This window comes from Pyrus communis, chromosome 6 (assembly GCF_963583255.1).
Source record: "Pyrus communis chromosome 6, drPyrComm1.1, whole genome shotgun sequence".
Classification (NCBI taxonomy): domain Eukaryota; kingdom Viridiplantae; phylum Streptophyta; class Magnoliopsida; order Rosales; family Rosaceae; genus Pyrus; species Pyrus communis.
Genome location: NC_084808.1, coordinates 24,915,752 through 24,940,839, shown reverse-complemented (window position 1 = coordinate 24,940,839; position 25,088 = coordinate 24,915,752). Strand labels below are relative to the sequence as shown.

General features: G+C 38.4%; 6 protein-coding genes, 2 non-coding genes and 1 pseudogene across 9 annotated transcripts; 6 read left to right on the top strand and 3 right to left on the bottom strand.

Moving 5' to 3' along the window:
• Positions 1 to 1,258: 1,258 nt before the first annotated feature.
• LOC137737405 (uncharacterized) lies at positions 1,259 to 6,751 on the top strand. The gene is made up of 18 exons (XM_068476863.1): positions 1,259 to 1,459; positions 1,533 to 1,800; positions 2,189 to 2,401; positions 2,784 to 2,842; positions 2,976 to 3,113; positions 3,237 to 3,311; positions 3,441 to 3,524; positions 3,625 to 3,686; positions 3,833 to 3,902; positions 4,294 to 4,369; positions 4,455 to 4,585; positions 5,078 to 5,137; positions 5,245 to 5,319; positions 5,410 to 5,514; positions 5,600 to 5,695; positions 5,787 to 5,867; positions 5,953 to 6,054; positions 6,148 to 6,751. The coding sequence occupies exons 1-18, from the start codon at positions 1,418 to 1,420 to the stop codon at positions 6,214 to 6,216; spliced, it is 1,806 nt and encodes a 601-aa protein (XP_068332964.1). The 5' UTR covers positions 1,259 to 1,417; the 3' UTR covers positions 6,217 to 6,751.
• A 1,891-nt stretch (positions 6,752 to 8,642) lies between these two features.
• Positions 8,643 to 9,535, top strand: LOC137737403 (cypmaclein-like). Its single transcript, XM_068476862.1, has 3 exons — positions 8,643 to 8,815; positions 8,949 to 8,991; positions 9,351 to 9,535. Exons 1-3 carry the CDS (start codon positions 8,717 to 8,719, stop codon positions 9,533 to 9,535), a joined length of 327 nt encoding a protein of 108 aa, XP_068332963.1. The 5' UTR covers positions 8,643 to 8,716.
• A 609-nt stretch (positions 9,536 to 10,144) lies between these two features.
• Positions 10,145 to 10,534, top strand: LOC137736301 (UDP-glycosyltransferase 74E1-like). The gene has a single exon (XM_068475592.1). The coding sequence runs from the start codon at positions 10,145 to 10,147 to the stop codon at positions 10,532 to 10,534; it is 390 nt and encodes a 129-aa protein (XP_068331693.1).
• A 64-nt stretch (positions 10,535 to 10,598) lies between these two features.
• LOC137737402 (DEAD-box ATP-dependent RNA helicase 22) lies at positions 10,599 to 13,778 on the bottom strand. 2 transcript variants are annotated; one of them, XM_068476860.1, is made up of 9 exons: positions 13,389 to 13,778; positions 12,925 to 13,215; positions 12,653 to 12,766; positions 12,137 to 12,558; positions 11,622 to 11,940; positions 11,377 to 11,529; positions 11,144 to 11,195; positions 10,882 to 10,947; positions 10,599 to 10,777 (listed from the first exon to the last, which is right to left on the bottom strand). In XM_068476860.1, the coding sequence occupies exons 1-8, from the start codon at positions 13,668 to 13,670 to the stop codon at positions 10,892 to 10,894; spliced, it is 1,689 nt and encodes a 562-aa protein (XP_068332961.1). In that variant the 5' UTR covers positions 13,671 to 13,778; the 3' UTR covers positions 10,599 to 10,777; positions 10,882 to 10,891. The 2 variants fall into 2 exon arrangements, with proteins under 2 accessions (XP_068332961.1, XP_068332962.1); XM_068476861.1 differs by having other exon boundaries at positions 10,599 to 10,774.
• An 809-nt stretch (positions 13,779 to 14,587) lies between these two features.
• Positions 14,588 to 15,953, top strand: LOC137737401 (protein PLASTID REDOX INSENSITIVE 2, chloroplastic-like; annotated as a pseudogene).
• Positions 15,954 to 16,779: 826 nt separating this feature from the next.
• Positions 16,780 to 16,894, top strand: LOC137738508 (U5 spliceosomal RNA). Its single transcript, XR_011068954.1, has one exon. It is a non-coding gene; the product is annotated as a U5 spliceosomal RNA (small nuclear RNA).
• Positions 16,895 to 17,255: 361 nt separating this feature from the next.
• LOC137737400 (uncharacterized) lies at positions 17,256 to 19,613 on the bottom strand. Its single transcript, XM_068476859.1, has 3 exons — positions 19,250 to 19,613; positions 18,956 to 19,123; positions 17,256 to 17,613 (listed from the first exon to the last, which is right to left on the bottom strand). The coding sequence occupies exons 1-3, from the start codon at positions 19,536 to 19,538 to the stop codon at positions 17,390 to 17,392; spliced, it is 681 nt and encodes a 226-aa protein (XP_068332960.1). The 5' UTR covers positions 19,539 to 19,613; the 3' UTR covers positions 17,256 to 17,389.
• A 2,285-nt stretch (positions 19,614 to 21,898) lies between these two features.
• Positions 21,899 to 22,815, bottom strand: LOC137736300 (uncharacterized). Its single transcript, XM_068475591.1, has 3 exons — positions 22,728 to 22,815; positions 22,143 to 22,612; positions 21,899 to 21,988 (listed from the first exon to the last, which is right to left on the bottom strand). Exons 1-3 carry the CDS (start codon positions 22,813 to 22,815, stop codon positions 21,899 to 21,901), a joined length of 648 nt encoding a protein of 215 aa, XP_068331692.1.
• A 791-nt stretch (positions 22,816 to 23,606) lies between these two features.
• TRNAV-AAC (transfer RNA valine (anticodon AAC)) lies at positions 23,607 to 23,680 on the top strand. Its single transcript has one exon. It is a non-coding gene; the product is annotated as a tRNA-Val (tRNA).
• Positions 23,681 to 25,088: the final 1,408 nt, after the last annotated feature.

The following is a 25,088-nucleotide window of genomic DNA, read 5'->3' as shown; positions in this document are numbered from 1 at the left end:
TATATATAAAAGATGAAGGGGTTAGATTGGCCGGTCGTTTCTAGGAACTCGTTAATTGTTAGGGAGAAATGTACAAGGCTAGAAGCTGTCACCTTCTGTACACATCTAGGTTTATGGTTTTGTCAAATTTATTTCTGCCTGCAGTAGTTGCTTGCTGGTTTGTCAATTTTATCTAGGAAATTTTAAGCGTGACAGTAACATGTTGAGTTGGGAATAATTGCTTAATTATTTCTTTTGTTTAAAGAGTTTCTTTGGAATTACTCCTACTTACAAGTATTATGTTTTTTCCTAGAAAAACGGTGAATTTTTTAGTGAATTCCGAAGTGCTTTTCGAAATTCATTTGGAAGTGACCCAAAAGCATTTTTTAAGTTTTTTGTTTGTTTTGATAATCACTATCACAAGCAGTTCACCATCTGAGAACTGTCTTTAGATATTTTAAAACAATCTCAAACCTACAATAAGACCATTGAATGGATGGATTGATTTGGTTAAGTTAAGCTAGTGATGAGAGGCCTAAATGAAATAATCCAAACAGAAATATCTTGGTTCAAAGCTGATTGTCAATATGTCATTGATAGTGTTTCGGTATTATAGTAGCAAATACAATGTACACATTATAGATGAATTATCAATTGGACCTGACTAGTAAAAAAATTAGAGAAAGAATGGTTCTTTATACGCTCAAATTTCATCTCTAGACACCTATTAATTTTATTTAAAAGAAACTCTTGTGCCTACATATAAAATTACTATAAAAGACTTAGCGACTTTAGACTTCTAATACATACTTTTGTCCTATTCTTTTATCGTAAACTTGGCTATTTGTCATATACCTCCTCTTTCAGGTAGTAGAATATGAAGTTCTATTCCTTCTTATGGTATCGTATTCCCCCATTCACGCTTCTGTTATATGTTCTAATGGAATTTCCTTTCGTAGGCTCAAACTAAGTAGTTATTATTCAAATCGTTGTTGATTGGCCAAAAGAGGTGTTTAGAGAAAAATATATTTATGAAAAAAAGGAAAAGAAGGGTATTTTTGAAATTTTAGTAAATCATTTTGGGTGCCTAAAAATATATGTGGGAATAATTTGGGTGTCCGGAAAAACAGGGTGTCTATAAACGAAACTTGGGTGTACATGTAACCAGTGTTAGAGAAATCGCAAAGGGCCCAAATTGAGACTGTTCGTTTTGGGCCGTAAAGGCAAAACGCCCAACAAATTTCAAGAAGCGGAAGCAAAAGTTATGGAAAGGTGTATTGGTAGTTGATAGAGTGATCGTCTGCTCGCTCGTTTGTTCGATAACAATCTTCAGAGTCCCCGCCGCAGCTTTCGCTCTCTGCAACAACAACAGAACCTCCATAGCCGTATCCGTACATATATCTCTATGCCCTTCTAACTTCCCACTCACTCTCACCCTATGGGCTCCACTTCCGCCATCTTTCTCTGCTCTCGTCCCAAGGTTCTCTCTCTCTCTCTCTCTCTCTCTCTCTCTCTCTCTTACTTGAGTGCTGAAATTCGTGTTGGGTTTGCAGATACTACTGCGGCCGCAGAGGTTGCAATCTCAATTCGAATCCCAAGGTCCGGGAAGTGCTTGGCTTGGGTATCGTGCGCAGGGCGTGTTTTTACCTCCTATCCTTCCGCGACCGAGGAGATGCTTGGCGGTAAAAGCTGCTTCTAGGCCATCCGGTGCTCGAAGAGTGTACAGAGAATTACAGAGTGGGAGCTCATTGTCTGTTGCTCCCGTCAAGCAGCTCGCTTCCTTCGTCGTTCCCGTCGCCTCCTTCTTCGCCGTCACTTTTGGTACTGCTTTTGCTTTCAACTGCCTTTTCTACTGTCTATTCAGCAAAAAAATTGACTTGGTTGAATGTTGGATAGAAATTAGAAAACTTTAACTTGGTTAAAATGTGGGGTAGAAATTGGAAAACTTTAATTTGGTTAAATGTTGGATAGAAATTTGAAAACTTTAACTTGGTTGAAAATTTGAAATGTCGAATAGAGGATGCATTTATTTTTAATTATTAGCAAATTTCTACTGGAAAATTGCATTTGCTTTAAATTTTTGTTATAATCAATAGATACCTTTTATGCTTGTGTTATCAGAGTCATTTGTGGTCCGGCATTGTTGTTTCGTCATTATATTTGCCTTGTCGCTCAAATTGGTGCACTAATTTATGTCTTCAGCTGACAGTTTTGTGGAAATTGGTGGAGAAAATCCTTGTTCCAAAGCGGCAGAGGACTTCATCGGTAGAGAGCAGTACGCCCGCACAAGGAATGAAATGGTCTTTTGCCGCTGGTACGAATTTATTATCGGGTCTGGGTGCAAAGATAGAAAGAGAGTCCAAGCTGAAGCTCAATGACTTTGCCAAGGAACTTAAGTCATTCAGAAGTGTTGACCTGTCAGGTAGATGCTGTAGTACTCATGAACGTAGTTTCTCTATCTTTGCCAGCCTTTTGGAGAACACTAGCCAGCTAAAAAAAAAAAAAAAAAAATCATATTCTGCTTTATTTTTGTTTTTTTCCTTATTTATACCAGTTTTTATCCGAATACCAACTGGAATCACACTAATTTCTGGAACAATTGATATTTGAAATCATATGTTGTATGATTTTTTTTTTATTAGAGGTTTATTATTGTTTGTTAACTTCCTCATTGATTGTACCTTCCTTTTTGTTGGAGTTAAACCGGGTTTAGTATGCCAGTCATTGTCATTTGAAGGTTCTAACATATCTACTAACTAAATGTAATAACTCATGCATGTTCTGGCAACACTTTGTTTTGACAGGTCGTAACTTTGGAGATGAAGGATTGTTTTTCCTTGCAGAGAGCTTGGGTTACAATCAGGTTTGAGTTCATCGGTCAAACACTAAAGCTCTCTGTTTTTGTTATATATATATATATATATTCTTGTTTATCTTTTTAGTTTACTAAGAAACTGTAACTGTGGACTATTATTGCGTGCTTTATTGTGTTTCAGACTGCTGAAGAAGTAAGTTTTGCTGCAAATGGAATAACTGGAACTGGAATGAAAGCCTTTGATGGTGTTCTTCAATCTAACGTCATGTTAAAAACTCTTAATCTTTCTGGAAACCCTATTGGAGATGAGGGAGCTAAGGTCAGTACAAATTCCTCCCACTAACATTTTTCGCTCCACCTCAGTCACAACTTACAATTGTACATTGTTGTGCTTTCTTAAATTAGAGAGCTGATTGTTTGTGTGGTGTACTATTGTTCACAGTGCCTATGCGATGTATTGGTGAATAATGATGGTATTGAAAAGCTCCAGCTAAACAGTACTGACATAGGGGATGAGGTTAGATTATTTCTTCTATCCAAGCTGGTGTCCTAATGACTACATTCATGTGATTTCAAAAGATGGAAGAGGAAAGGCTTGTTCATGAATGGTACACTTAAGATGCATGCTGCTCATTTCACTGTGCAGGGTGCAAAGGCTATTGCCGAAATGTTGAAGAAAAATTCAACCTTACGTGTTCTCGAACTTAACAACAATATGATCGACTACTCTGTAAGGAATGGCTTCCAGATATTCTAAGATAATAATCTTCGATGAGTTCAGTCATAGTTCACTAACTGATTCTATTTATAATTTACAAAAATGGAGGTAGGGATTTACAAGTCTTGCTGGAGCTCTTGCTGAGAATAACACACTACGGAATATACATCTGAAGTTAGTCAAGTTCCCCTTTTTTTCTCATATAACACAACCTTTCTGGTTTTTATCATCTTATGTAACGCTTGTTCGTGCGTATTGCCTGGCTATGGCTTTGGCTTCTTTTAAAGAAATTCTTCTGACAATCTTTTATTTGATTGAAGTGGCAATTATGGTGGCGCCCTGGGGGCGAATGCTTTAGCTAAAGGACTTGAGGGGAACAAATCTTTAAGGGTACCTGTCTCTTCACTACCACTCATCTTTCTGTTTTGCAATGCGATAAAATTAAATTACTGCTCTATGTTGATGATGATGACTCTGAATGTTGCATAAATTTTCAAGGTATTTTACATCTTTGTTAACTGGAAATACGATAAGTTAGATAAGTGAATTTTCATACGATAATAAGCCTGAGGAAGACATTCAGTGACAGTAATCCACAAAAATCTATTCTTAAGCAATTTTAAAGATTGACGGAACTCTGTTTATTGTTTCCAAGAAACACCGCTTATTATTCTTCTTTTTAGCTGCCACAATGTTGCTGCATAAAAATATATGAGCTTGCAACAGATTTGGTTAAGTTTTTGAGAGGGCTCTGGTATTAATAGCTATGATATATATGCAGGAACTTCATTTGCATGGAAATTCTATTGGAGATGAAGGAGTGAATGCTTTGATGTCAGGTTTATCATTACATAAAGGTTTGTGTTTCACTATATTAATTGCCAATTTTTGGTCAGACTTCTTCGTTTTCCTGCAGTTTATCTCATATGCATATTTTCTTAGGTAAACTTACACTTCTGGACATTGGCAACAACTCTTTTACTGCAAAAGGTGCCTTCCATGTTGGTGGATATATCAAAAAGACCAAGAACTTGTTATGGTTGAACCTTTACATGAATGATATAGGCGACGAGGTATAGTATTTTCAAGTTGTTGATCACTTCTGCTACACAATTATCTGAACTCACAATGTCTGGTTTCCTTTTCAATTGTGAAAATTACTCAATAGCCAATCTAGAATATTTGGGAATTTTGTGTACAAAGTAGATTATGATGGTGTGCCCCAAAAAAATGTCGATTATGATGAATGAAGTCATTAAGCATATGTTTTTCATTTCAAGGTTATCAGTTTGCATTGAACTATCTACTGCTACAGCTATCACTGTTTGGATTTTCTGGCATTTGACAGTCTTAAGACAGAACAGAGAATTTGACCGACCGAAAAAAAAACAGAAAAAAGAAGTTTGAACATAGTTTTAGTATTTCCATTCTGGAATTTGGTACATTGTTTGTGCTATAAAACATACCAAGTAACTAAACAGTACTTCATTGACATGTTTAGAGTTTTATAACTACAAAAACCATGTCAAGTTCCTTGCTGATGTATAAATCCTGTTCATATCTAGGGAGCTGAAAAAATTGCAGATGCTTTGAAGCAAAACCGGACGATAACAACCATGGACATGGTGAGAAGAGCATGCGTCTTTGTTAGCAGCATTTTTTTTTCAATGTATCTGTGAAAAACGGTGTCCTTAACGTGCTAGTTTAGTAAACATGGGGATCGTTCTTACAGGGGGGAAACAACATCCATGCCGAGGGAGTCACTGCAATAGCTGAAGCATTGAAAGATAACTCCGTCATTACATTTGTAAGTCCTTAATCTTTGTCAACTACCTTTTCTTCCATCTTTCCGTTTTTATTCATGAATGTAATGGCATACACTTCTTTCCTCGCTCAGTTGGAACTCGGTTACAATCCCATGGGACCTGATGGGGTGAAGGCTTTATCCGAAGTTCTCAAATTTAATGGAAACATAGAAACCCTTAAGCTTGGCTGGTGCCAGGTAATCTATAGTTTTGCATATGCGCTTATCTATTTATAATCTTGGATCTGAGCTTTTAACGTGTATTGTAAACTTTGTTTTGCAGATTGGTGCAAAAGGTGCAGAGTTCATCGCAGATATGTTAAAATATAATACCACCATCCGTGTTCTGGACTTGCGGGCGAATGGACTTCGAAATGAAGTGCGTTAATGTAGATAAAAAATGTCTTCATACTCCATTTAACCCTTTATGATCACTCAATCTTATGTTATTTTATACGTTAAAAATGCAGGGTGCATCGTGCCTGGCTCGTAGCTTAAAAGTGGTTAATGAAGCTTTAACTTCATTGGATCTAGGGTTCAACGAAATTAGGGTACGTATTGGCGTTGTGTTTTCCGTTTACCCCTTCACATGTTAGTGGTCTTTTGCACACCATCTGACATTGGTTTTGTATTCAGGACGACGGGGCTTTTGCAATCGCTCAAGCACTCAAGGCTAATGAAGACGTGACGGTTACATCTCTGAACGTAGCCAGCAACTTCCTCACCAAATTCGGTCAGGTATCCCTTTCGGCGTCAAGGATCTTCGAGTTTCACCATTTATGTTTGCCATTTTGTTTTCGGTATACAACGGTGTTCTGGTTCATGCTGCAGAGTGCTTTGACGGACGCAAGAGACCATGTGTACGAGATGAGTGAAAAGGAAATCAACATTTTTTATTAGCAGGCTTACTTTTTAGACCAGAAATGTGGATGCAGAAACTCGAAACAACACCGTTCTCGCGGTTCATTCTTTCCCTCGGAAGCATCGGCAGGAACTCGAAAGTCCAGGCACTTGGTTGAAGTTTTTGAGTTCTTATCAACTTCAACTTACCAGGAACAATTGACAATTGGAAATTTTGACGTTGAGAGATCATAGTTAGCTCTTCGGTGGTAGGCATTGTTTGTTCTTAAAAGGTTGTCAATTTTTATTTTTTTGAATTTGGAGGTCGGGGTGGGAGTGGGAGGTGGTGTTCATCACTCGAGTTAAAAATAATTCTACAAGCTTTGCATCTGTCAAATGAACTGATAAATACTCGTACAAGTTTTGTAAAGATTTTTGTGTTAAAGATGACTAGTGTCTTGTAGGAAAATGAGAAATGGGAAGGACTAAGGAGAGTCTAAAGAGTGGAACTATCTACTGTCTCATGTTTTTGGCACAATATTTTATATTTGTATGAGATTTAATGTTAAACTATGAGGTGACAGAGTTTATGAAGAGTCCTACTGTGAGAGTTTCCTTAGCAGTTCTCCAGCAAAATACTTGGTTCCTCGTAGCATTGATTCATTTATCGTAAATTTTAGTTTAACACGTGCACATAATATTTTCGTGTTTTCAATGTCTTATTTTGTGTACAACTAAGGAACCAAATAATGCTTAAATTATATTTGAACCGATTTGAAGGTGCCACTATCCGAGAACTTTCATGACGTGAAAATTCCGGTGACATGGTGGCGGTGTATGAGGCCATGAAAGTTGTCTCCCACTGTCCATATTGTCTATTTTATGACGTGGAAGCGGTGAACAGAGTTCGTGGCTGTCCTTGGAAACAACACTCATGTCATGGCTGTCGGACTGGTACTTCGTGGCTGTCCTTGGACGACGCACTGTTTCAGTTCCCGTGCCTACCCCTGACCCACAATTTTTTTATTTTCAAGAAAAAAAAAATTTACATATAACCGTTTATTATTACCATAGCATCTCGTCATAATAAATTTTTCAACGCATAACATTATATTATTAAATTAAATTTACATAATGAAAAACATGTTTCATGCAAATTATTTTCCAAAAAGAGTACGAAAAAAGTGAATAACACCCTTGAAAAAATGTCCTGAACAGAAATGCAGGAATTTTTTGGGCGTCCGTTTAGTAAGAAGAAGGTGAAGGCTTCCTCCAGCTCAACATGAGATTAATATTGCAGTGTGTCAAGAGCTGTTATACCCTTACGGTACTTCAAATCAATGATGCATTACTATATGAAAAAATTTGATGTACAAAATATAAATTGACTTGAAATATCGACATAATTTCATCCTCGTGTATCAATTTTTCTCGTACACGTTATAGTACAAAGAGAGTGACTTCCCATTCTTTTGATATCAATCCATCCAACTGGACTTGAGCTGTCCTCTGCTGAATACGAAATCAGATTATAATTATTATTGATCAGTAGTTCCATCCAGCTGGGCTTCAGTACTGCTTTCCAACCGACTCGTTCATTCATTCATGCATGCATGCATTCATAGAATCTCAATCCCCCTCATTGGCCATGAACAATCCATGTCCTTCCTTATCCCACGACCCATGCGTGTTGGTGCTCATGGAAATGTAATGGCCCTTTCTTCTTTTTGCCCTTGGTTTTATCGATACTGACTTCTGCACTTATTTCATGTATTTGGAGTGAAAAAACCGATACACAGAATAAAGAGACAAAAAATATATTTAAGCAGAATCAAGAAAAGTGTAATGCCCGTGTGCATGCCATGCATACTAGTTCCGGAAGATCCAGCATTTAATTAATAGGCATATGTTCATCTTCACTGATGTCGACAAATGCTAAAGCAATCTGTTGAATATGGTACATATCCTGTTAAATGTTATTAAAATATTCTTGAAAAGACATTCCATGAAACACTCATTGAATAAAGGTCCTAAAAGACCTTCACAAACGCTTTTCCCGACTAAAAGGGTCCAGCACCAACAGGGTCATATGTGGATATCCGCCAAGGCTAAGCCATGAGTTAATCGAAAGAAGTAGCCGCATCCTACCTGCATGCGATATTCATGAATGATTTATCAAGCAAGAACCTAGCTGGGTGCCACGTACACCAAAGAACTGAAGTGGAAATTAAAATCGAGTTTTGTTTTTTTTTTTTTGGAAATATCGACAAATATTTTATTTCACCAAAGTGCGTGGTCCGTCATGGTTCAGACACCGATATGGCGTCGTATTAGTTCAAGACATGCCGAACAGCAGGGCATGGGGGCATGCAAATACGGTGCAAGAGACATGGGCAATGACGTAACTCTACCAAGACGAGAACGACTATATAAACAAAAGGGGACAACTCTTTCTCTATGTACTTCAAGACTTAAGTTTTCAGAAACACTAGTTTCGACTGCTGTGAGCCTGTGAGTAAGCTAAACAGAGAGAGTAAATATATATACTGTCACAAAAAAAATGTCGTCACGCTTGCTTCTCGTTGTGGCGGTTTTGCTCTTCGGCTGCATGGCGGTGGTTCCGTCTGAACATTCTACCATTGAAGACCATGAAACGCAGGTTAACTAATTAGTCACCACTCACCAGCCACTGGTCATGCATGACTGCTTTCGTTTTTTCTCTTTGGGTTCTGTTTCTGGAATTTCTGTAACTATTTCTTACCAGTTATTAATTACTTATGTGTTTCTTGTAGGCGGTAGTGAAAGGAGCTAACAGAAGGCTTTTACCATTCCTGAGTATGCATGCATGGCCTTAATTTTCATTTGCTTTCAAAATTTAAATCTTTCTATTGCTGCGTGTAGTTAATTAACTTAAAAATCAATGACTTAGCTTTTTCTTTTTTATAATCAATATTTTACTTAGGAAATGATTTCTGAACGCTTAGAGAAAAATAGTGTATGTAAATTATTTTATTTACTATAAATTGATCTAAATGGTGTGAGAAGGAGTATTCGAATCGAGAAGCATATCAGCACTAAACAATGTGCATGGATATATTTGTGCGTGACTTATTCAATTGATTTAGTACATAGTGATCAATTGTTAATTAGTGTTAATGAATAGGGTTCGCATGTGTGTTTGTTTTAATTTGCAGATTGTGAAGGGTTGTGCAATCAGAGGTGCAGTAAGCACTCGAGGCCAAACGTGTGCAAGAGGGCATGTGGGACCTGTTGCATGAGGTGCAAGTGTGTTCCTCCCGGCACCGCCGGCAACAGGGAAGCCTGCGGGACCTGCTACACTGATATGACTACTCACCACCACCACATCAAGTGCCCTTAATTACCACTAGTTATCAATTACCGCCTTAATTAATCGGGAATAAATAAATTTCAGAAAACTTATATGCTGTATGATGTTTTTGTATATGTATTTCGTTATTTGTATTTTCTGTCGATGTTAATTATGTGAATGTACTTTAATTTAGTAAAAGTGTATTGATACTGCAAGAGTGAGTTTTCAATGTGCCGAAAATTGTTAATACACGTTATTTCGTTATGCAATTTCATTTGGAGTAACTTCAAAACACGAAGCATGATTTAAATGCTCTTAACAACTTAAGTTTGTAAATTTTTTAATGCATGTTGGGGGAAACAAATTTTATCAGATTAGTTTAGTCAGATTTCACTATAATATGGAGCGAGCCAATGCTGAGAGGCATGCAAGCCTCTCAGCGAAGAATGCACCAGATGGTTAGAAGCAAAGCTACCCAAATCCGTCGTGTATGTTTCCTTTGGAAGCATGGTTTCTTTGACTCCGAAGCAGATGGAGTAGTTGGCATTGGGATTGAGAAAGTGGAGTGCATTTCCCGTGGATGGTAAGAGAATCGGAACGCATTAAGCTGCCCGGTGAAATCATCTACTCGGCGAAAGAAAAGGGTTGGCTTGCGACATGGTGCAACCCAGCACTGGCACATGGAGCAGTTGGGTGCTTTGTGACTCATTGCGGGGGGAATTCGATAGCCTTGGGGTGCCGATGGCGGCTGTGCCTCAGTGGGCTGATCAGCTGTTTGGGGAGGAGATACGGGAGGTTGGCGTGAAAGCTAAGGAAGACGAGGAGGGAGTGATAAGGAAAGAAGCATTTGTTGGGTGCTTGAAGGAAGTAATGGAGGAAGGGAGAAGCAAAGACATTAACAAGAATTCGAGTAAATGGGGGGAGATGGCTAAGAAGGAATTAAGTGAAGGGGGGAGCTCTATCAAGAGCATTGGTGATTTTGTAGAGCACGTGAGGCTTGCTAATAAGAAAGGAGAAGCAAAGGAGTTTATGAACGGCACAGATTGAACTAGATTATGCCTCTTACGAGCTTATTTCTTATCGATCACCACAGGAGAAGCGGAGAGAGATGTTGTCAATAAAATTGACAAGTTAATCTTACCGAAGCACCATGGCATAGTCGGAAAACGTTAAATATCTATAAATATGAATCGACTGTGCTTCTTTTTACATCAGTTTCCTCGCAGCCTAGCTTTCTTAAGCTACAACATCCTCATCAACATCTGTGAGAGTGATTTTTCGGCAGACCTGCTAAAAGTATAAACATCATAATCAGTACCGTCCCTTATATCATAACCAATATGTACTCAAATCATAACGAAATTATTCAAGATGTCAAGTTCTATTCTACTAACCTAGCCAGTCTTATGCTAGAACGCTCTCCTCATTCGATGATGAATCCTTGATCCTCCGCAAAGCAGCTATAAGAACAAAAATGATAGAATCAGGCCCCATATATCATAACCAATCTGTTTCCAACCATAATAATTCATCGAATAAGTTAACCAAATTTCTAATGAACTTCTAATGCACTACAGTTTTTTGAGCATGTACACTTGATTTTTATCTCAACTTTGTATTCCTGAGTTTTGGACAGTTGAAGATCTGAACTTTTACCTTTTTTCTTAAGCTTATTTCGAAAGCTTCTTTTCCTGCTAAATGCCGTCTCCTATAATAAGAAAGCAAACTAATAATTACCAAGATGCACCAAAAAGACTCCATCTTCAATCAGAGCAGTAAAAACACAGCAAAATGCAATCCATTGTCTAAAACTGAGGATTAGGTGGAAGCAAAACGGCTGAATGATAATTAAGAATATCTTGTTTCGAATCGTATGTTTTTATACTTACCACAGGCAGATCAAGTTCTCCTGCTCTACGAACAGCAGCAACCAGGTCACGGTCAGATTCTGTATACATGCTAGTCACAAGTCCATATTGACCAGCTCTGGCTGTGCGACCAACCCTGTGTATAAAGTCCACAGCAGAAGTAGCAAAATCTGCCTGAAATGAGTAATTGACGCCAAGAGTTAGCTCTGTTCATACTAATAAATACCCGATGAATACTTGAAACAGTATAAAAACCTTAGACACACCTGGATAACATGTGATACATTTGGAATGTCAACGCCACGTGCGGCAGAATCAGTGCACACGAGAATGCCACCTTTCTCTTGGAAATCAACCAATGTCTTTGCACGGTCTTCCAAGGAGCACTCTTTATGGTATTGGTAACATTCAATCCCAGCTCTCATCAATATCTTTGCCACCGATTCCACAGCCTCAACAGTATTTGCAAACACCATAGTTCGGCACTGACCAGAAGCAGATCTCGTCTCAATTCCATGTTTCACAGCCTTTATAAGTTCATCCACCTGAGTATCAAAAGTAACTTCAATCCACCTTTGCTTCAATCTGAAATATAACAGAAGCAACAAATTAACAACACTTACAAACACATCAATGTTAAAACATCTACTATTAACAGAATTGACTCCAAACAAATCCCCATAAATGCAGCAAAATGAGCACAATAAAGCACTACAGCAGTTATCTAGGGAGCAAAGGAGAATATAAACAGTAACTGGTAGATAAAAAAAAGGTGTCCCACCTGGGGTTGTGGCAATGGAGGTAGTTTCCACTAACCCAATCGGCCTCCGGAAACATCTTCTTCAACACTGCCCCGGCAGTTCTCTTTCCATTCGCTGGAAGAGTAGCTGCAACAAAAACGTACTGTTTACTGCGCTTGTAAACTTTTCTCACTCTCCTCCAGTCTAAACTTTTTACGTGCCCAACCTCAACCTCCTCCTCATGTACGTCACCATCTTTCTCAGAATCTCCCTCTTCTTCAAATACGTCTTCAGTCTGAAGATCGTCTTCATCTTCTGAACTGAAATGTGAGGAAGTGGGTTCTGATGGATTCTCCTCACTTGACCGTGACAATAGCTTTTCATCAAACCGGAGCATGTGTATGAGACGGATAACCTTATTCTGGTAGCCCCCAGAGAGAAGCATATCTGCTTCATCAAATACCTGCCAATGCCAAATTGGCCATAAATCATGTGATTCCTTTTTCTATATGCATGCAATTATAGATATGTGATTTTGAATGGAGAAATAAACATACCACATATTTTACACTCCTTATAAAATCCGTACGACGGAAATTTTTTGGGTCAATATTATTCAGAAGAGCAGCTGGTGTCGAAACAATAATATCAGGTTCATTAACTGGCCATCCCTGCAATCAAAGTTTGTTTTTTTGTGAGAGAACAGTATCACAAACATTTGATAGGCACAGCGAAAAGAGAAGGTGAACCACATCCATCTAGTAATACAAGTAACACCATACAATTGCATCATTCTATATCCAAAACCGAATAACAATAACATCAATACCTGTCTCCCACAAAGAGATACAACACTCAGAAGTGGTTCGCCATTTTCGCCACGAAGACCGTTGGCCATCCGAACCGCTTGGTCTGCAAGTGTCACATTTGGACAAAGAACAAGAGAAATCTTTCGGGGTTGGGACACTCCTTGATCAGAAGAAGCAACATTCGCAGACTCGTCGTGCTCATTGCACAGCTTATCAATTAAAGGGACAAGAAAGCTGTGCGTTTTACCACTACCAGTTTCAGCTGCCACAACAACATCCTTCCCTGAAAGTATAGATGGTATGCTAGCAGCCTAAAATCCCAATACAACAAAAATGTATCAATAAAAATTCAAACTTCGAAGCGATTTCACAAATTGGGATCAATAATCTGAAAACCCAGTTCGAGTTTTCACTGCCCGAATGGAGAAAATTGAGAAATGAAAGAATTAATTAGGGTTGGAAGTCTTAGGACTGAACTTGTCACCTGAACCAGAGACGGTTGGCCGAGGCCGGCATTGTAAAGAGCTTGAGAAACGTTATCGGATACGCCGAGGGACGTCCACGAAACGCTTTCTTCAGTGAAAAACGTATCTCCGCCTTCCTTCCGGTACGCGGCGGTGGTGGCGGTTCCGAAACGGCGAGGGTGGCTGAGCCAGAGCAAGCTGATCCGAAACGGAGACGAAGAATTGGAGAGAAGAGAGAAGGAGTGCCGGAACTGGGAGAGGAACCGGGGCGGAGATGAGGAGAGTTTGTAGAACGGAAGCATTTTTGTGGCGGAGCGCTGGGTTTTTGGGATTAGGGTTTATGGAATGTGGATAAACCCTTGTTGCTGTGTGAAGATTGGGTTTGGAGATGGAGGGAGAAGATTAGGAAGGGAATACGGTGACAGCACCAAGCGAGCGTGTTTCGTGACTGACGCATTTTGGTCCGTTGGATCATTTGCTAATCATGCGAGTAGTTTAGAACATTACTCAAGCGAACGAATTTGCAACACGAAAATCATGGTTTCCCTATTCATAAACAAAAACAAAAAAAATCATGGTTTTCGTCCCTCTAAGGCCGAAAAACCTGCAAAGGATCCTGTTGGTGGGGATTCTGAAGATTTGTGAATTGTGTCTGTTTATCGTACATTGTACGATCAGTTTTTGTCAAGTACTGTTTATGTTTATTTTTAAATAAAAATATTTAAAATAATATATGAACGCACGATGTATAATAAACATATATAATTTATGAATCTTTGAAATCCTCACAAAGTTAATCCAGATTCGAAAAACCCTACTCATGTTTTTCTCGATTTAAACTCAGACCCTCAAGGATAACTTATATAGCACCAATATCACTACGTGATATCCTTTTCAATAAAAGTACATATGTATGTTTTTATTCATGTGCCTTTGTTTTATTTACATAGAACGTTCAACGTAGTGTAGATTCACTTGGTTGCCACCCATCAAAAGTTTAGCCTTAGTAACATCAACTTTCGGTAATGTTTGCCACTTGTACTATATATTAAGTAAATGATTCACACGTGATAAATTAATGACGTGAGATAAGCACATGTCTTATGATGTCTTTCTATCACACTGACCCCTTCGGTCATGGGGTTCAACTGTAAATTCCGAACAGTCAAAGGCCCTCAGGAGAAATCGACGAGTATATACGACACCAGGATTTAGAGGACGTTTTAGATAAGAGGAGAAAACAGATGAGCTGGGCTACTGTAACTCCGCTTCTATCACTGCCTCCTCCAAAGCTCCACCCTTCCTCCTCCTTCCTCTCTCCTTCTTCGTCGACGTCTTCGATTCCAATCGTTCGGGTTTTAACAACCAGTGGCATACACTTCTCTTCTACTTCGCCATTTTTGTCGTTAAGAAAGCAGCAGATATGCAGAGCAGCGGGCGAATACAAATTTCCCGACCCAATTCCCGAGTTCGCTGATTCCGTAAGTTTTTGTGTAATTTACTCGTTAGTTTTCCCAAAAGATTTGATTTTTTATTCTATTTGTCGATTCTTCGGGTGCAGGAGACAGAAAAGTTGAGGACCCATCTCTTGAACAAGCTCTCCAAGAAAGAAACGTATGAAGACTCGGTTGAAGAAATCGTAGGGATCTGCACTGAGGTACTTGAACCACTTTTGGATTTAAACTTGACTTAATTATCTTTTTAGGCTGTTTAATTTGCTTAATATATGTACATTACATCATTGCCTCGTTGGGTGGCTCGCCCTGGACCGGACTATTTCGATTAAATTAGACTAATGTTCTGGCCGCTGTTTGATGAACTTATTGAAATGCGCAACAACGGACCAAATCCCCACCCCCCCAAGCACGTTTTTGCAGTTGCATAGCTGCTAGGTGGGTTTAAGAAATGTTCATCCAAAGCAAAATGCAGGATTTGCACGTTACAGTTTCTGGATAACAGAACCACTTTGTGACCGAGTTCTTAGGTTGCTTATAGAAATGTTCTTGCACTGAACTTTTGTCGTTAAGGAGCTTGGATTTTCGAAGCCACCTTTGTTGTGTATGTACTTATATACTTTGTTTTCGATATCATATCTAGGGAAGAACCTTGTTGATTCGTAGAATACAAGGGCACTATACTGTTTTTCCCTATCATGAATCGTTCTTTGAACAGATATTAAGTACTTTCTTGCACACCGAGTATGGTGGTCCGGGGACACTCCTGGTAGTTCCGTTCATTGACATGGCCGATACACTAAATGAATGGGGATTACCTGGAGGCCCCCAAGCAGCTCGTGCGGCAATCAAATCGGCACAAATCATGTCGACAAGGACTGGAACGAATGGACTGGCGGTGATGAAAGTTAACAGGAAGCTCAAGCTCATGTTATGCGAGGTTGTTTCGTTGTAGTTTGCTAGTTGAAGGATAGGTTATAGAGTTGGTCAAGCAGTTTTGATATCTGTTGTGCTTGTAAAACTTGATGGCAAGGGAAATTTGAACGTGTGTTAGTTTGCTTTTGTTGTAACATTATGCTGTGAAAATGTATTCCTGAGGTCTATCAATGAAGAGCTTTTCCTTCGGCCTTATGATCCCGTGATCATCTTCTACTTGTTATTCGGTGTTGAAATTTTCGAGTTTGTTTTCGCATTTTGTTTCGAATGATTTTTCGTAAGTACAAGGCTTAATCCAGTTTAATCGAAATCATCGTTCGCCGCAAATGAATTCACTCGCTGATTTGTTTTGCTCTGTGAGCATGGGTGTAGTTTTACGTAGTAGTGTAGTGAGGCAGGACATCTTCTGTGTTCTTACAGTGAAACTTCGGCATATCTTGGGCAACCTCAACTTAGCACCAGAGGCCTAGCTTTCGGGTTGATTCTTGAGCCGCTCTCACTTAATGTCGTGCAAGGGCATTAGTCGCGAGTAGATTTTTTTTTAATCACCAATTGTATACAATCATATTTATCTTTGTCAACCGATGAAAGACTGATAGTTCATCTTTTCTCTTGGACGGACTCACGGTAAAGGGTCTAAATAGACAGTTGTTAAGCTTAAAAGCTACTTAATGGATGTATATTTGTGAAATAAACAAGTTCACTTTAGAAGGGAATTGTTATTGGCACTTCAGAAGTCTCATTTTGCACTCCAAACTTTCTATATTTAGAAGAAAATGTACAGTTGTGAGGAGTGCCAAATAAGATTTTAGAACTGCTAATAACAGTTCCCCTTTCGAAAACCACCAAAATATTAATAAATGTCTCATACTGCCTATGTGATTTTCGGTGAACATAGACGAAGACAGAGTATAAGTGTTGAGGAATAATTTGCCACGATGTCCCACATCGCTTAGGAGAAGCGCACAAACCACAGGAGAGCCACGACATGGTGCTTCTCCAGCCAACTGTTTACTCACAGAGCTGTACGGTGAGCACAAAGCGAACTATTCTTTCGCCTTTTACTAAAGAATACCGTGTGCACACCGCCAATAATGGCATACGCCTATTTTTTTTTTTAAGGGTATTTCTATATTGAAGTGCCCTACAAATTTAAGTCTAATATTTGATAGTAAAATGTGACAAGTGCAATGTGGAAGGATATGCGGCTATAACCGGAGAATATCCGCGCCTTCGCAGCTGCCCATCTTTCTTCTTGGGATGCCGCGAACAGCCATAACTGTTGATGATGCCGAATAGCCGAGGACCAATGCTTTTACCGATGCAACATTTTGTCCCGTCAAAGGATTATACGCCAGAAGGTACATAGAAGCCTGCCGCTTCGAAAACAGCAGCCTTTAGTAAAAGGGAAATAAAAAGAAAGCAGAATGTAGAAATGCGTACCCCGAAGCTAAGCTGCAACGAAGGACTAAACTGTTGCATCACAACGTGGTAATATGAAAAGTTTTGATCCATGTAACAGGATAGTGCTGTAATTCATGAGGCTGTACACACAAAGTCATATTTCATTTCGTTCCATCCAACTCGTAAGCAAAACATACGTGGATGATGATTAGCTCTCGGGGAGCTAATTACAAATCTGGTGGAGATCGATCCATAATCTCTTCCCTATCAATGAAACGCTCTAACAACTCTTTTTCTCGCAAAACTAAGCAATCTTCAGACTTGCCAAAGATGTCGTAGCGCCGCTTGGCAACATAATCATAAACCATCTCTCTCAGAGGAGTTGGGATCACCATGAAAGCACTCAAAGCAGAGTAAGGGAGAGGCAAGTACGACAAAACTTTCAGTGCAGCTGCAAATGAAATTTTGGAATTCAACTGTATAAATAAACTGAAAACTTAAGACTATATTTTAAGAAGCTAATTACAAGGGGAAAATATAAGATGCAGGCCAACAGGAAAAGCAATCGCAATTGACATGATTGACATTCACATAAATGTATAATATGTATGCATAAAATCTTCCCATGTTTAAAGTCTTGTTCCTTGAAAGCTGAGAGAAGAAAATTCGTCCAAATCAACAAGGCTTAGAACTAGTATTCTGTGGAGACATAGGACTAGTATTCTCGATCAACAAAAGTTCGAAAATCCAATAAGTTTGTTGCTACTATTTACAATCAGAAAAAGAAAAAAAACAACAGAAGAATTCCTTGAAGATTAAAGACATCATCCCAAGGGAGTCTTAATGCTATTAATAGATCCCTGGATTTGAGAAAATGGACTATGGCAAGGTTCCGATACGACTGGATTTTCTGTTACTAATACAAAAAGGAAAAGAATAACATACAAGATGGACAGTTTAACATCACATTTGTGTTTATAGAAGAATAGCAAGAAACCAAAGTTTTCTAGCTAACTCCTAATATCTGGGAAGAGAAATTGTTCATTCTGTTTTAAACATAGCTGTACAGAATAAATCTACCAAATAGATAACCCATGATCCATACACCGGTCCAAGCCAAAGGAACTCCGTACAAATCCAAAGTTTATAAACTGTAAATTCATTAGTACAAACCTAAGTTACTTAAATGACCTTAGGCAGCATGCTTCCAATCTTGTGTCTATCTTCTCATATGATATACATTCTTTCATCATAATTTCCTTAATCGAGTTTATTTACCAAACAGCGTCAACAAATTATGACACGACATTAAAACAGAGTTGCTTAAAAAACCAATCTAATGGATTCCCCATGTACAATCCAGAAACAACACTCAAAGAATATGGATGTCTAGTACGGGTTGTTTATGAAGATACTTCATAATCACTTTGCATTATTCCTCACCGCACCATATTAAGAAAACCAAGCATTCGCAAAAGGGTTTGTAGCTCAATTAGTTAGGAGCGCATACCCCTGCACTCGAGGTCCTCTGTTCAAATCCCCCTCCACGAATATAACGTGTATGTATAAACAAAAAAGAAAACCAAGCCCTATTTGCTTCCTATCACTTTGCATTACCCAATTTTAGTTTGTTACTTTATAAACTCCGAGTTGGTAAACGGAACAATGAACTATTTTTTCAAACCCAGAACCAAAATGGAAAATTGCTAACTATTTGTAACACGCAATGCGATTATATGAATTCTAAAGCACATTAACAATTACAAAGTTCAAGAAAGCCGAACGATTCTAACCAGTAGAGCCTTGGTGGTAAAGCCCGGGGCCTTCGACAAACAAGAATCGACGAAGAACGTCCTCTCGATCCAGACCACATAATCTCAGGTAAGGCTCAGCAGTCTCCGATTGAACGCAACAGAATTTGATCTTCCTGTACTTGTCCGCTTTGATCACCCACTTCACCCCTGTTTTCAACAACATTTCAGACCAAACCCCAATTTCCCATTTCCGATCAAATTGAAAACCCTAGAAATTCATATCCCTCAAAACGCACAAGAAAAGAGAAAGGGGAAATGGGGTTTCTGAAATACCTCCATGGCAGAGATGGCAGACCCCATCGTACACCACGACGCCTGGCTGAAGGAGAGTGGGTTGCACGATCTTCGCCGCCGCGGAAGCAGTCGGGTTACAGTAGACGGGCACGTCATCATCTTCTTCTTCGCCCAGATCAACGACGTTGGCGGCAGTGCTCGAAACGACGTCGCGGGGAGACGGTGAGTTGGAAGAAAATAGACATTTGAACGAAGGAGATGGAGAAGAAAGTGAAGCTCTTACTTTTGTAAGTTTCGGCGGCAATCTGATCAGCCTTGCCGCCGTCATCTTTGGCTCTGGTTTTTTAGGGCTTTTAGCGGCGGCCCCGACTGTCGTTCAAAGTTTGTATTCCCACAGAAAGAAAATGGGATCAGATCATTCTAGGAAGAGATTTTTCAATGTGTTCGGTACAAGAAGTGATATACTACGTATTATTATACAAATAGTGGGATTTATGTGTTAAAATGTTAATAATTTTAAAAATAAAATTTTCCACCACTTACATAAAACAGATATACCACATCCGTATTCCCGTCATAAGGAAAATTTTCTCTCATTCTAGGGCCATCCGTTTGCTTGGTTTCCAAGTTTTGGGCTGAACATTTTGACTCAATTAATTTGTTTGTTTCACACATTTAATCGTAGCTACACTGGTTAGATCAGATTATTAGTTTAATTTTACACTCCACATATATATTCACTCTTACGTATGTAAAAAATCTTAAGTTTGAATCTCGTGATGATGAATAATTGTTTAAAATTAATTTATTTCCCATTTTTTAAATGTGAATACATTGTGTTTAAAAAAAATCGCTTCTATAAATAAAATAAGGCTAAATCAGATTAATGACCCCCGTGGTGAGAGGGTAATCGGAAGATAGCCGTTATGGTGAAAAAATTCGGATTTAAACCCTCGTAGTGAATTCCGTTAGGATTTAAGCCCAAAATTAACATCTTTCTCGTCTGTCTGTTAACCCATTCAACCTTTATAACCAAAAGAGAAAAAAACTCATTCATCCAAGGTTATGAATTCGTTGATCCATGCTTCAATTCCATTCAAATACTGAAAAATGAAATATTGGGTTGTGAAAACTGACCTACAGATTGAGGATGGTGTGGTTGGAGCCTCTCTGCAGTAAAAGAAGCTTCAGGATTTGTAAAAATAAGAACGAACCGCAATTTGGGTGGTAAATATAAACTTACTCAAACTTTACAAAATCTAAAGGTTAATAAATTACAAGGGATTGGAGCCAAAAGCTTAAAACTTCACAACCCATATCAAATCTCAGCCGCAGATGCCACCCTGAGCATGAAAGCAAGCTCCTTTTTCTGGTTTTATCGTAAAGAAAGCTCCTTTTTTTTCTTCTGGGTATTCTACTTAGAGAAAGAGCTGAAATTTAAAAACTCGCTCGGGTTGAATTAACCCAGACAACACAAAAAGTGACACTGCTTTGGACCAGAAAATTTAAAATCCAATGAAATCTTTGGGGGAAGGGTGTGATTGTTAATTTTGGGTTAACGGAGAGTTCACATAAATGTTAATTTTGGCTTAAATCCTAACGGAGTACACCATAAGGATTTAAATCCGAATTTTTTCACTACGAGGACTATCTTCCGATTACCCTTTCATCCCAAAAACCATTAATCCAATTTAGCCACAAAATAAAAAATTACTTGGTTCAATTTGAGTGCAATTCGAACGGGTTGGACAAATTGGATGGCAGACACAATCTAACCCAATTTTAATGTTTGGGTTTGTCATTATTAGCAAAAACGATGACGCGTTGGAACATCCTGCACAGAAATTTTTTGCCATTTTCATTTTTCATGTATAAACCAAAATGTTGTGCATGCCTTCTTTCTTTTGGTTATAATGGAAGAAAACTCACTTAATTTTAAACCATTTGTCCACCCACCCACCCTCACCACTTGAATTATCCTCAAAAATTTATGTAGTATAGACTTTTTGCCTCAGTAATTTGGGTTTTGTCTTCAGTAGTCCAATCTACCAAATAGTCCGACCTTTAAAACAATTTTCACCATTTTATTTGCGAAAACCATCTCCAACTGAAAAGTTCAGAGGGCCAGAGGGCTAAAAATAGTCTGAAAACCGTCTCCAACCGAAGGCTAGGCCAGAGGACTCGTGAGCCCTATGGAATCTGAAAGGGCTAGCCAAAAATTCAAAAAATCATGTCGGTTATAGTTTAAACAAAATATTGAATCCAACGGCTAGTTGACTAGCCGTTGCATTCATTATCTTTTTTTGGGGTCAATTTTTTTTGTAAAAAAAAAAAAATTCTTAAAAATTCGAATTTTTTTCCCTATAAATACTTAAATCATTCATTAAATTTAAGTATAATTTGTTTGGTTGTTTGGGCTAGTTACCTTTGTAGTTTTTAAATTTAAGTTGTAGTTTTTAAATTTAAATAATAAATTATGTTTGGCCCTATGACCATTTGACCCTCGGTTAGAGACTGTTTTTTGTGACAAGGCTAAAACGAGCCATTTGGCCCTCGGTTGGAAACGAAGGCAAATATGGTCATGTACTGTTCATTAAAATATTAATATCTTAGAAGACCAGATGATTAAAACAAGCCATCTGCCCAACCATCGATCAGAGATGTTCTAAAGTCAACTTCGGTTACTGGTTAGCTATCTCCCTTTGAAGCCAAAGCAGCTTCTCTGGACCCATATTTTGCGAACACGTCACCGAGCACAGCCTTCTCCTTCACCTTAGCCTACAGCACAAGAAACAATCTTGATGTAATTTACTAATTTTGTCCCTTAAAAACAAACCAGACTGAAAACTCTCAGTAAATATGCAGCTGAAGCTGATTACCTCCTGGGGGATCCGCCAGTAAGCTGCTTCTTCTTCTTAGGGGAGCTTTCTACTTTCCCTTTCACTACTGGCTTTTGGCGGGGAAGCTTCTCTTCTTTAGCTTTAACAAGTAGCTGGTTAGAGGAGGATGAATCTGCTGATAAAGACTCGGATTCCGTCCATGATTCCATGCTATCTCTGTCTCGACCATCTAGGTCTGAGCCACTGATAGATTCCAGATTCTCTATGGAATCTTCCAGTTCTGGTTCATCGAGTTCAAAATCAGAGCCGTCGTATTCATCAACTATGCTCTCCTCCCATGTGTCCAGGGAAGAATCATCCAAGTCAGAATCAGCTTTCTGATCTTCTTCCAATTCAGAAACAGTTAGTTGACGGGCATTATCGTTATCCGATGATTGTTTTATGGCGTCTTCCAGTTCTGGTCCATCAATCTCAACATCAGAGCCCTCATATTCATCAAGGATAGACTCCTCCGATGTGTCCATGGAACAATTGTCCGAGTCAAAATCAGCTTTATGATCTTCTTCCAATCCAGAAACAATTAGTGGAAGAGCACTACGGTTATTCGTTGATTGTATTTTATCCAAATTCAGCGGTGGCGTATCTAAGCTCACATTTTATCTGCTTTTGAATCTTACCAAATGTAACACTCTGCGAAGAAAACATCTCAACGAAACTGCCATGATAGAAAAACCAATCAACTCGTATGTAACAGAAAACCGGCATTGTAATAAAATTTAGACCACAATGCATAATGCTGGTATCCATATGCTTGATAGTATTCTCAACTGTCAACATTCATACTTAAAACGGTGCGCTATCAGGTATTTCACAACCACACATATCCACATAGCCCGAAAACTTCCGCACCCTTCTTGTCAGTCACTACCTTTCTTCATGTTTCTTTTTTTAAAGAGACGATATTCTAAACTACTGTATCCACAATGACGGGATTCGAACTCTATATCTACATTAAAGGGATTTAAACTCGGGTACAATTCAATGGTTGCATTCTCAAATTAGAATTCCATTTCATAAACCCTAAACCCACACATACCTAGTTGCATCCTTCTCCGTCTTGAAATGAACCCCAACAAATGGGGTCCTTAGTTTTGTTTCCGGAGACCCCACGGTTTATGCTAACCAAACCGGAGACTCCCGACCCGCTACTTCTCCAGGCGTGGACAGCAAGAAAACCGATAAGCGCGTGGTGGGTTTGTCGAAAGAAGCTGGTTTTGAAAATGGCGGTGTGGAGGGAGGCAGTTGAAGAAGATGGGTGCGGGAAGACGAAACCCAATTGGGATTTGTGTGGTGGGAATGAGAGGGCGGCAGCGAGAAGGGATTTGGAAGTGCACGGAGGTGGAAACCTGCCGGTGCTTATCATCTTTACCGCTCAGTCCCCTCTTCCTGTTTCTCTTTGCTCACCCTGCTACTGAGGAAGTGGATTAGTTCATCAACCGCTTTGGTATTAGCCTCATATATAATTTAATAGTAAAATTGAGAAATAATTGCATCAAGGTTTCGTGGTGTAGTTGGTTATCACGTCAGTCTAACACACTGAAGGTCTCCGGTTCGAACCCGGGCGAAGCCATGAATTTTGAAAGTAAATCAAATTTTTTGAGTTGGACTCTTTTGAGGCTTTCTTCAGTTGGGCTGGGTTTAGAGCAAACGAATTATTTATTGGGTTTGGTTGCTCTTTCATACGGTACCCAACCAATTTTTCAAGGTTTGTTATTTTATTTTATTTTCGACAAACGACATTGTCTATAGATTAAATTGTTAGTTGATAGAAGGAAGGAGAATTAGTAAAGATCGAACCTGCACCAAAGTACATATGCATCATTACTTTCTTGCACTGTGATAAAACATCATCTGCAAGCTTGTTAATGTCTAAGACGTTAAGGAAAATATTATTTTCTACCCTTTAGGCCGCACAGTCTCTGCCTTGTTTGGCAATATTTTCTATTCTCAAATTTATTTTTTTGATATGAAAATAAGTCGACTCATCAGAGAATCAGAAGGCATTATTTAGTAGTATTGTTTAAAATATCGGTATTGGTAGAAATATTGATAGGTAAATTTGTGGAAATATCAATGGATATATCGTATATCGATATCAATTGTCTTTGATGGAAATGATGAAAATTTTCTCAAAAACATGGAAATTTATAATTATTTTTTAGAGAATGTCATATGAAGTCACAACACACGTATGAATCAAGAATTAATGATTAGATAATGTGTAAACAATAATTATGTGATATGTGAGAATAAAAACTTCCTTATGACGACAAGTAATAAAATAAAGCATTTCACTATAAAGAATAAATTATACATAACTTCATTAAAATTTTCGTTATGAAAGCAGCACAAGTTTTATTGAAGTAAGCTAATACCATAAAGAAAGAAATTAAAAAAATAAAGAATGCATAGGCTCATGGATATTTCCTGCAAACTTTTTGCAAATTGTCTGCAAACACTAGATATTCTCTGGAAATATAAAAAATATCGAGGAAATTGACTGATTTCCTAAAATATCCTGGATATGAGGTGAAGTTTAGACTTCCACCCCTCTTGTCATATCGTTCCCTGAATTTTTAGATATTTCTGTGGAAATATCGAACATATCCATGATATTTCAAACACTGTTTAGTAGAAACAACACAAGTAAATTGTAGCAATGTTCCCTTAACTTTAATCAAATTGGAACAATGCTCCCTTAACTAAAAATCCATTATGATTGGTCCCTCAACTCATCAAAATATGCAGCTATGATCATTTTTGTCAACTTCGTTAGAATTTTGTCAAAATAAGTTATGTTGGAAGGATCATTGCTACAATTGGATTAAAGTTGAGGGATCATTGTTCCAATTAGGTTAAATTTGAGGGACCATTTCTCCAGTTAGATTAAAGTTAAAGGACTAATGGTAATGAATTTTTAGTTAATGGACCATAACTGCACGTTTTGATGAGTTGAGGAACCAATGGTAATGAATTTT

Excerpts from the sequence above, each read along its gene's own strand:
- LOC137737405 (XM_068476863.1), top strand. The coding sequence starts at position 1,418 with ATGGGCTCCACTTCCGCCATCTTTCTCTGCTCTCGTCCCAAG. Across the intron at positions 2,402-2,783 it reads CAGAAGTGTTGACCTGTCAG|GTCGTAACTTTGGAGATGAA; the intron begins GTAGATGCTGTA and ends TTGTTTTGACAG. Across the intron at positions 3,114-3,236 it reads TTGGAGATGAGGGAGCTAAG|TGCCTATGCGATGTATTGGT; the intron begins GTCAGTACAAAT and ends TATTGTTCACAG.
- LOC137737403 (XM_068476862.1), top strand. The coding sequence starts at position 8,717 with ATGTCGTCACGCTTGCTTCTCGTTGTGGCGGTTTTGCTCTTCGGCTGC. Across the intron at positions 8,816-8,948 it reads TTGAAGACCATGAAACGCAG|GCGGTAGTGAAAGGAGCTAA; the intron begins GTTAACTAATTA and ends TGTTTCTTGTAG. Across the intron at positions 8,992-9,350 it reads AAGGCTTTTACCATTCCTGA|ATTGTGAAGGGTTGTGCAAT; the intron begins GTATGCATGCAT and ends TTTAATTTGCAG.
- LOC137736301 (XM_068475592.1), top strand. The coding sequence starts at position 10,145 with ATGGTGCAACCCAGCACTGGCACATGGAGCAGTTGGGTGCTTTGTGAC.
- LOC137737402 (XM_068476860.1), bottom strand. The coding sequence starts at position 13,670 with ATGCTTCCGTTCTACAAACTCTCCTCATCTCCGCCCCGGTTCCTCTCC. Across the intron at positions 12,559-12,652 it reads TAAGGAGTGTAAAATATGTG|GTATTTGATGAAGCAGATAT; the intron begins GTATGTTTATTT and ends TGGCATTGGCAG. Across the intron at positions 11,196-11,376 it reads GAGAACTTGATCTGCCTGTG|GAGACGGCATTTAGCAGGAA; the intron begins GTAAGTATAAAA and ends TTCTTATTATAG.
- LOC137737400 (XM_068476859.1), bottom strand. The coding sequence starts at position 19,538 with ATGACGGCGGCAAGGCTGATCAGATTGCCGCCGAAACTTACAAAAGTA. Across the intron at positions 19,124-19,249 it reads CTGCCATCTCTGCCATGGAG|GGGTGAAGTGGGTGATCAAA; the intron begins GTATTTCAGAAA and ends TGTTGAAAACAG. Across the intron at positions 17,614-18,955 it reads TTACCACCAAGGCTCTACTG|CTGCACTGAAAGTTTTGTCG; the intron begins GTTAGAATCGTT and ends TTTCATTTGCAG.
- LOC137736300 (XM_068475591.1), bottom strand. The coding sequence starts at position 22,815 with ATGCCGGTTTTCTGTTACATACGAGTTGATTGGTTTTTCTATCATGGC. Across the intron at positions 22,613-22,727 it reads TTCGCAGAGTGTTACATTTG|AAGATCATAAAGCTGATTTT; the intron begins GTAAGATTCAAA and ends CTGGATTGGAAG. Across the intron at positions 21,989-22,142 it reads AGCCAGTAGTGAAAGGGAAA|GCTAAGGTGAAGGAGAAGGC; the intron begins GTAGAAAGCTCC and ends CTTGTGCTGTAG.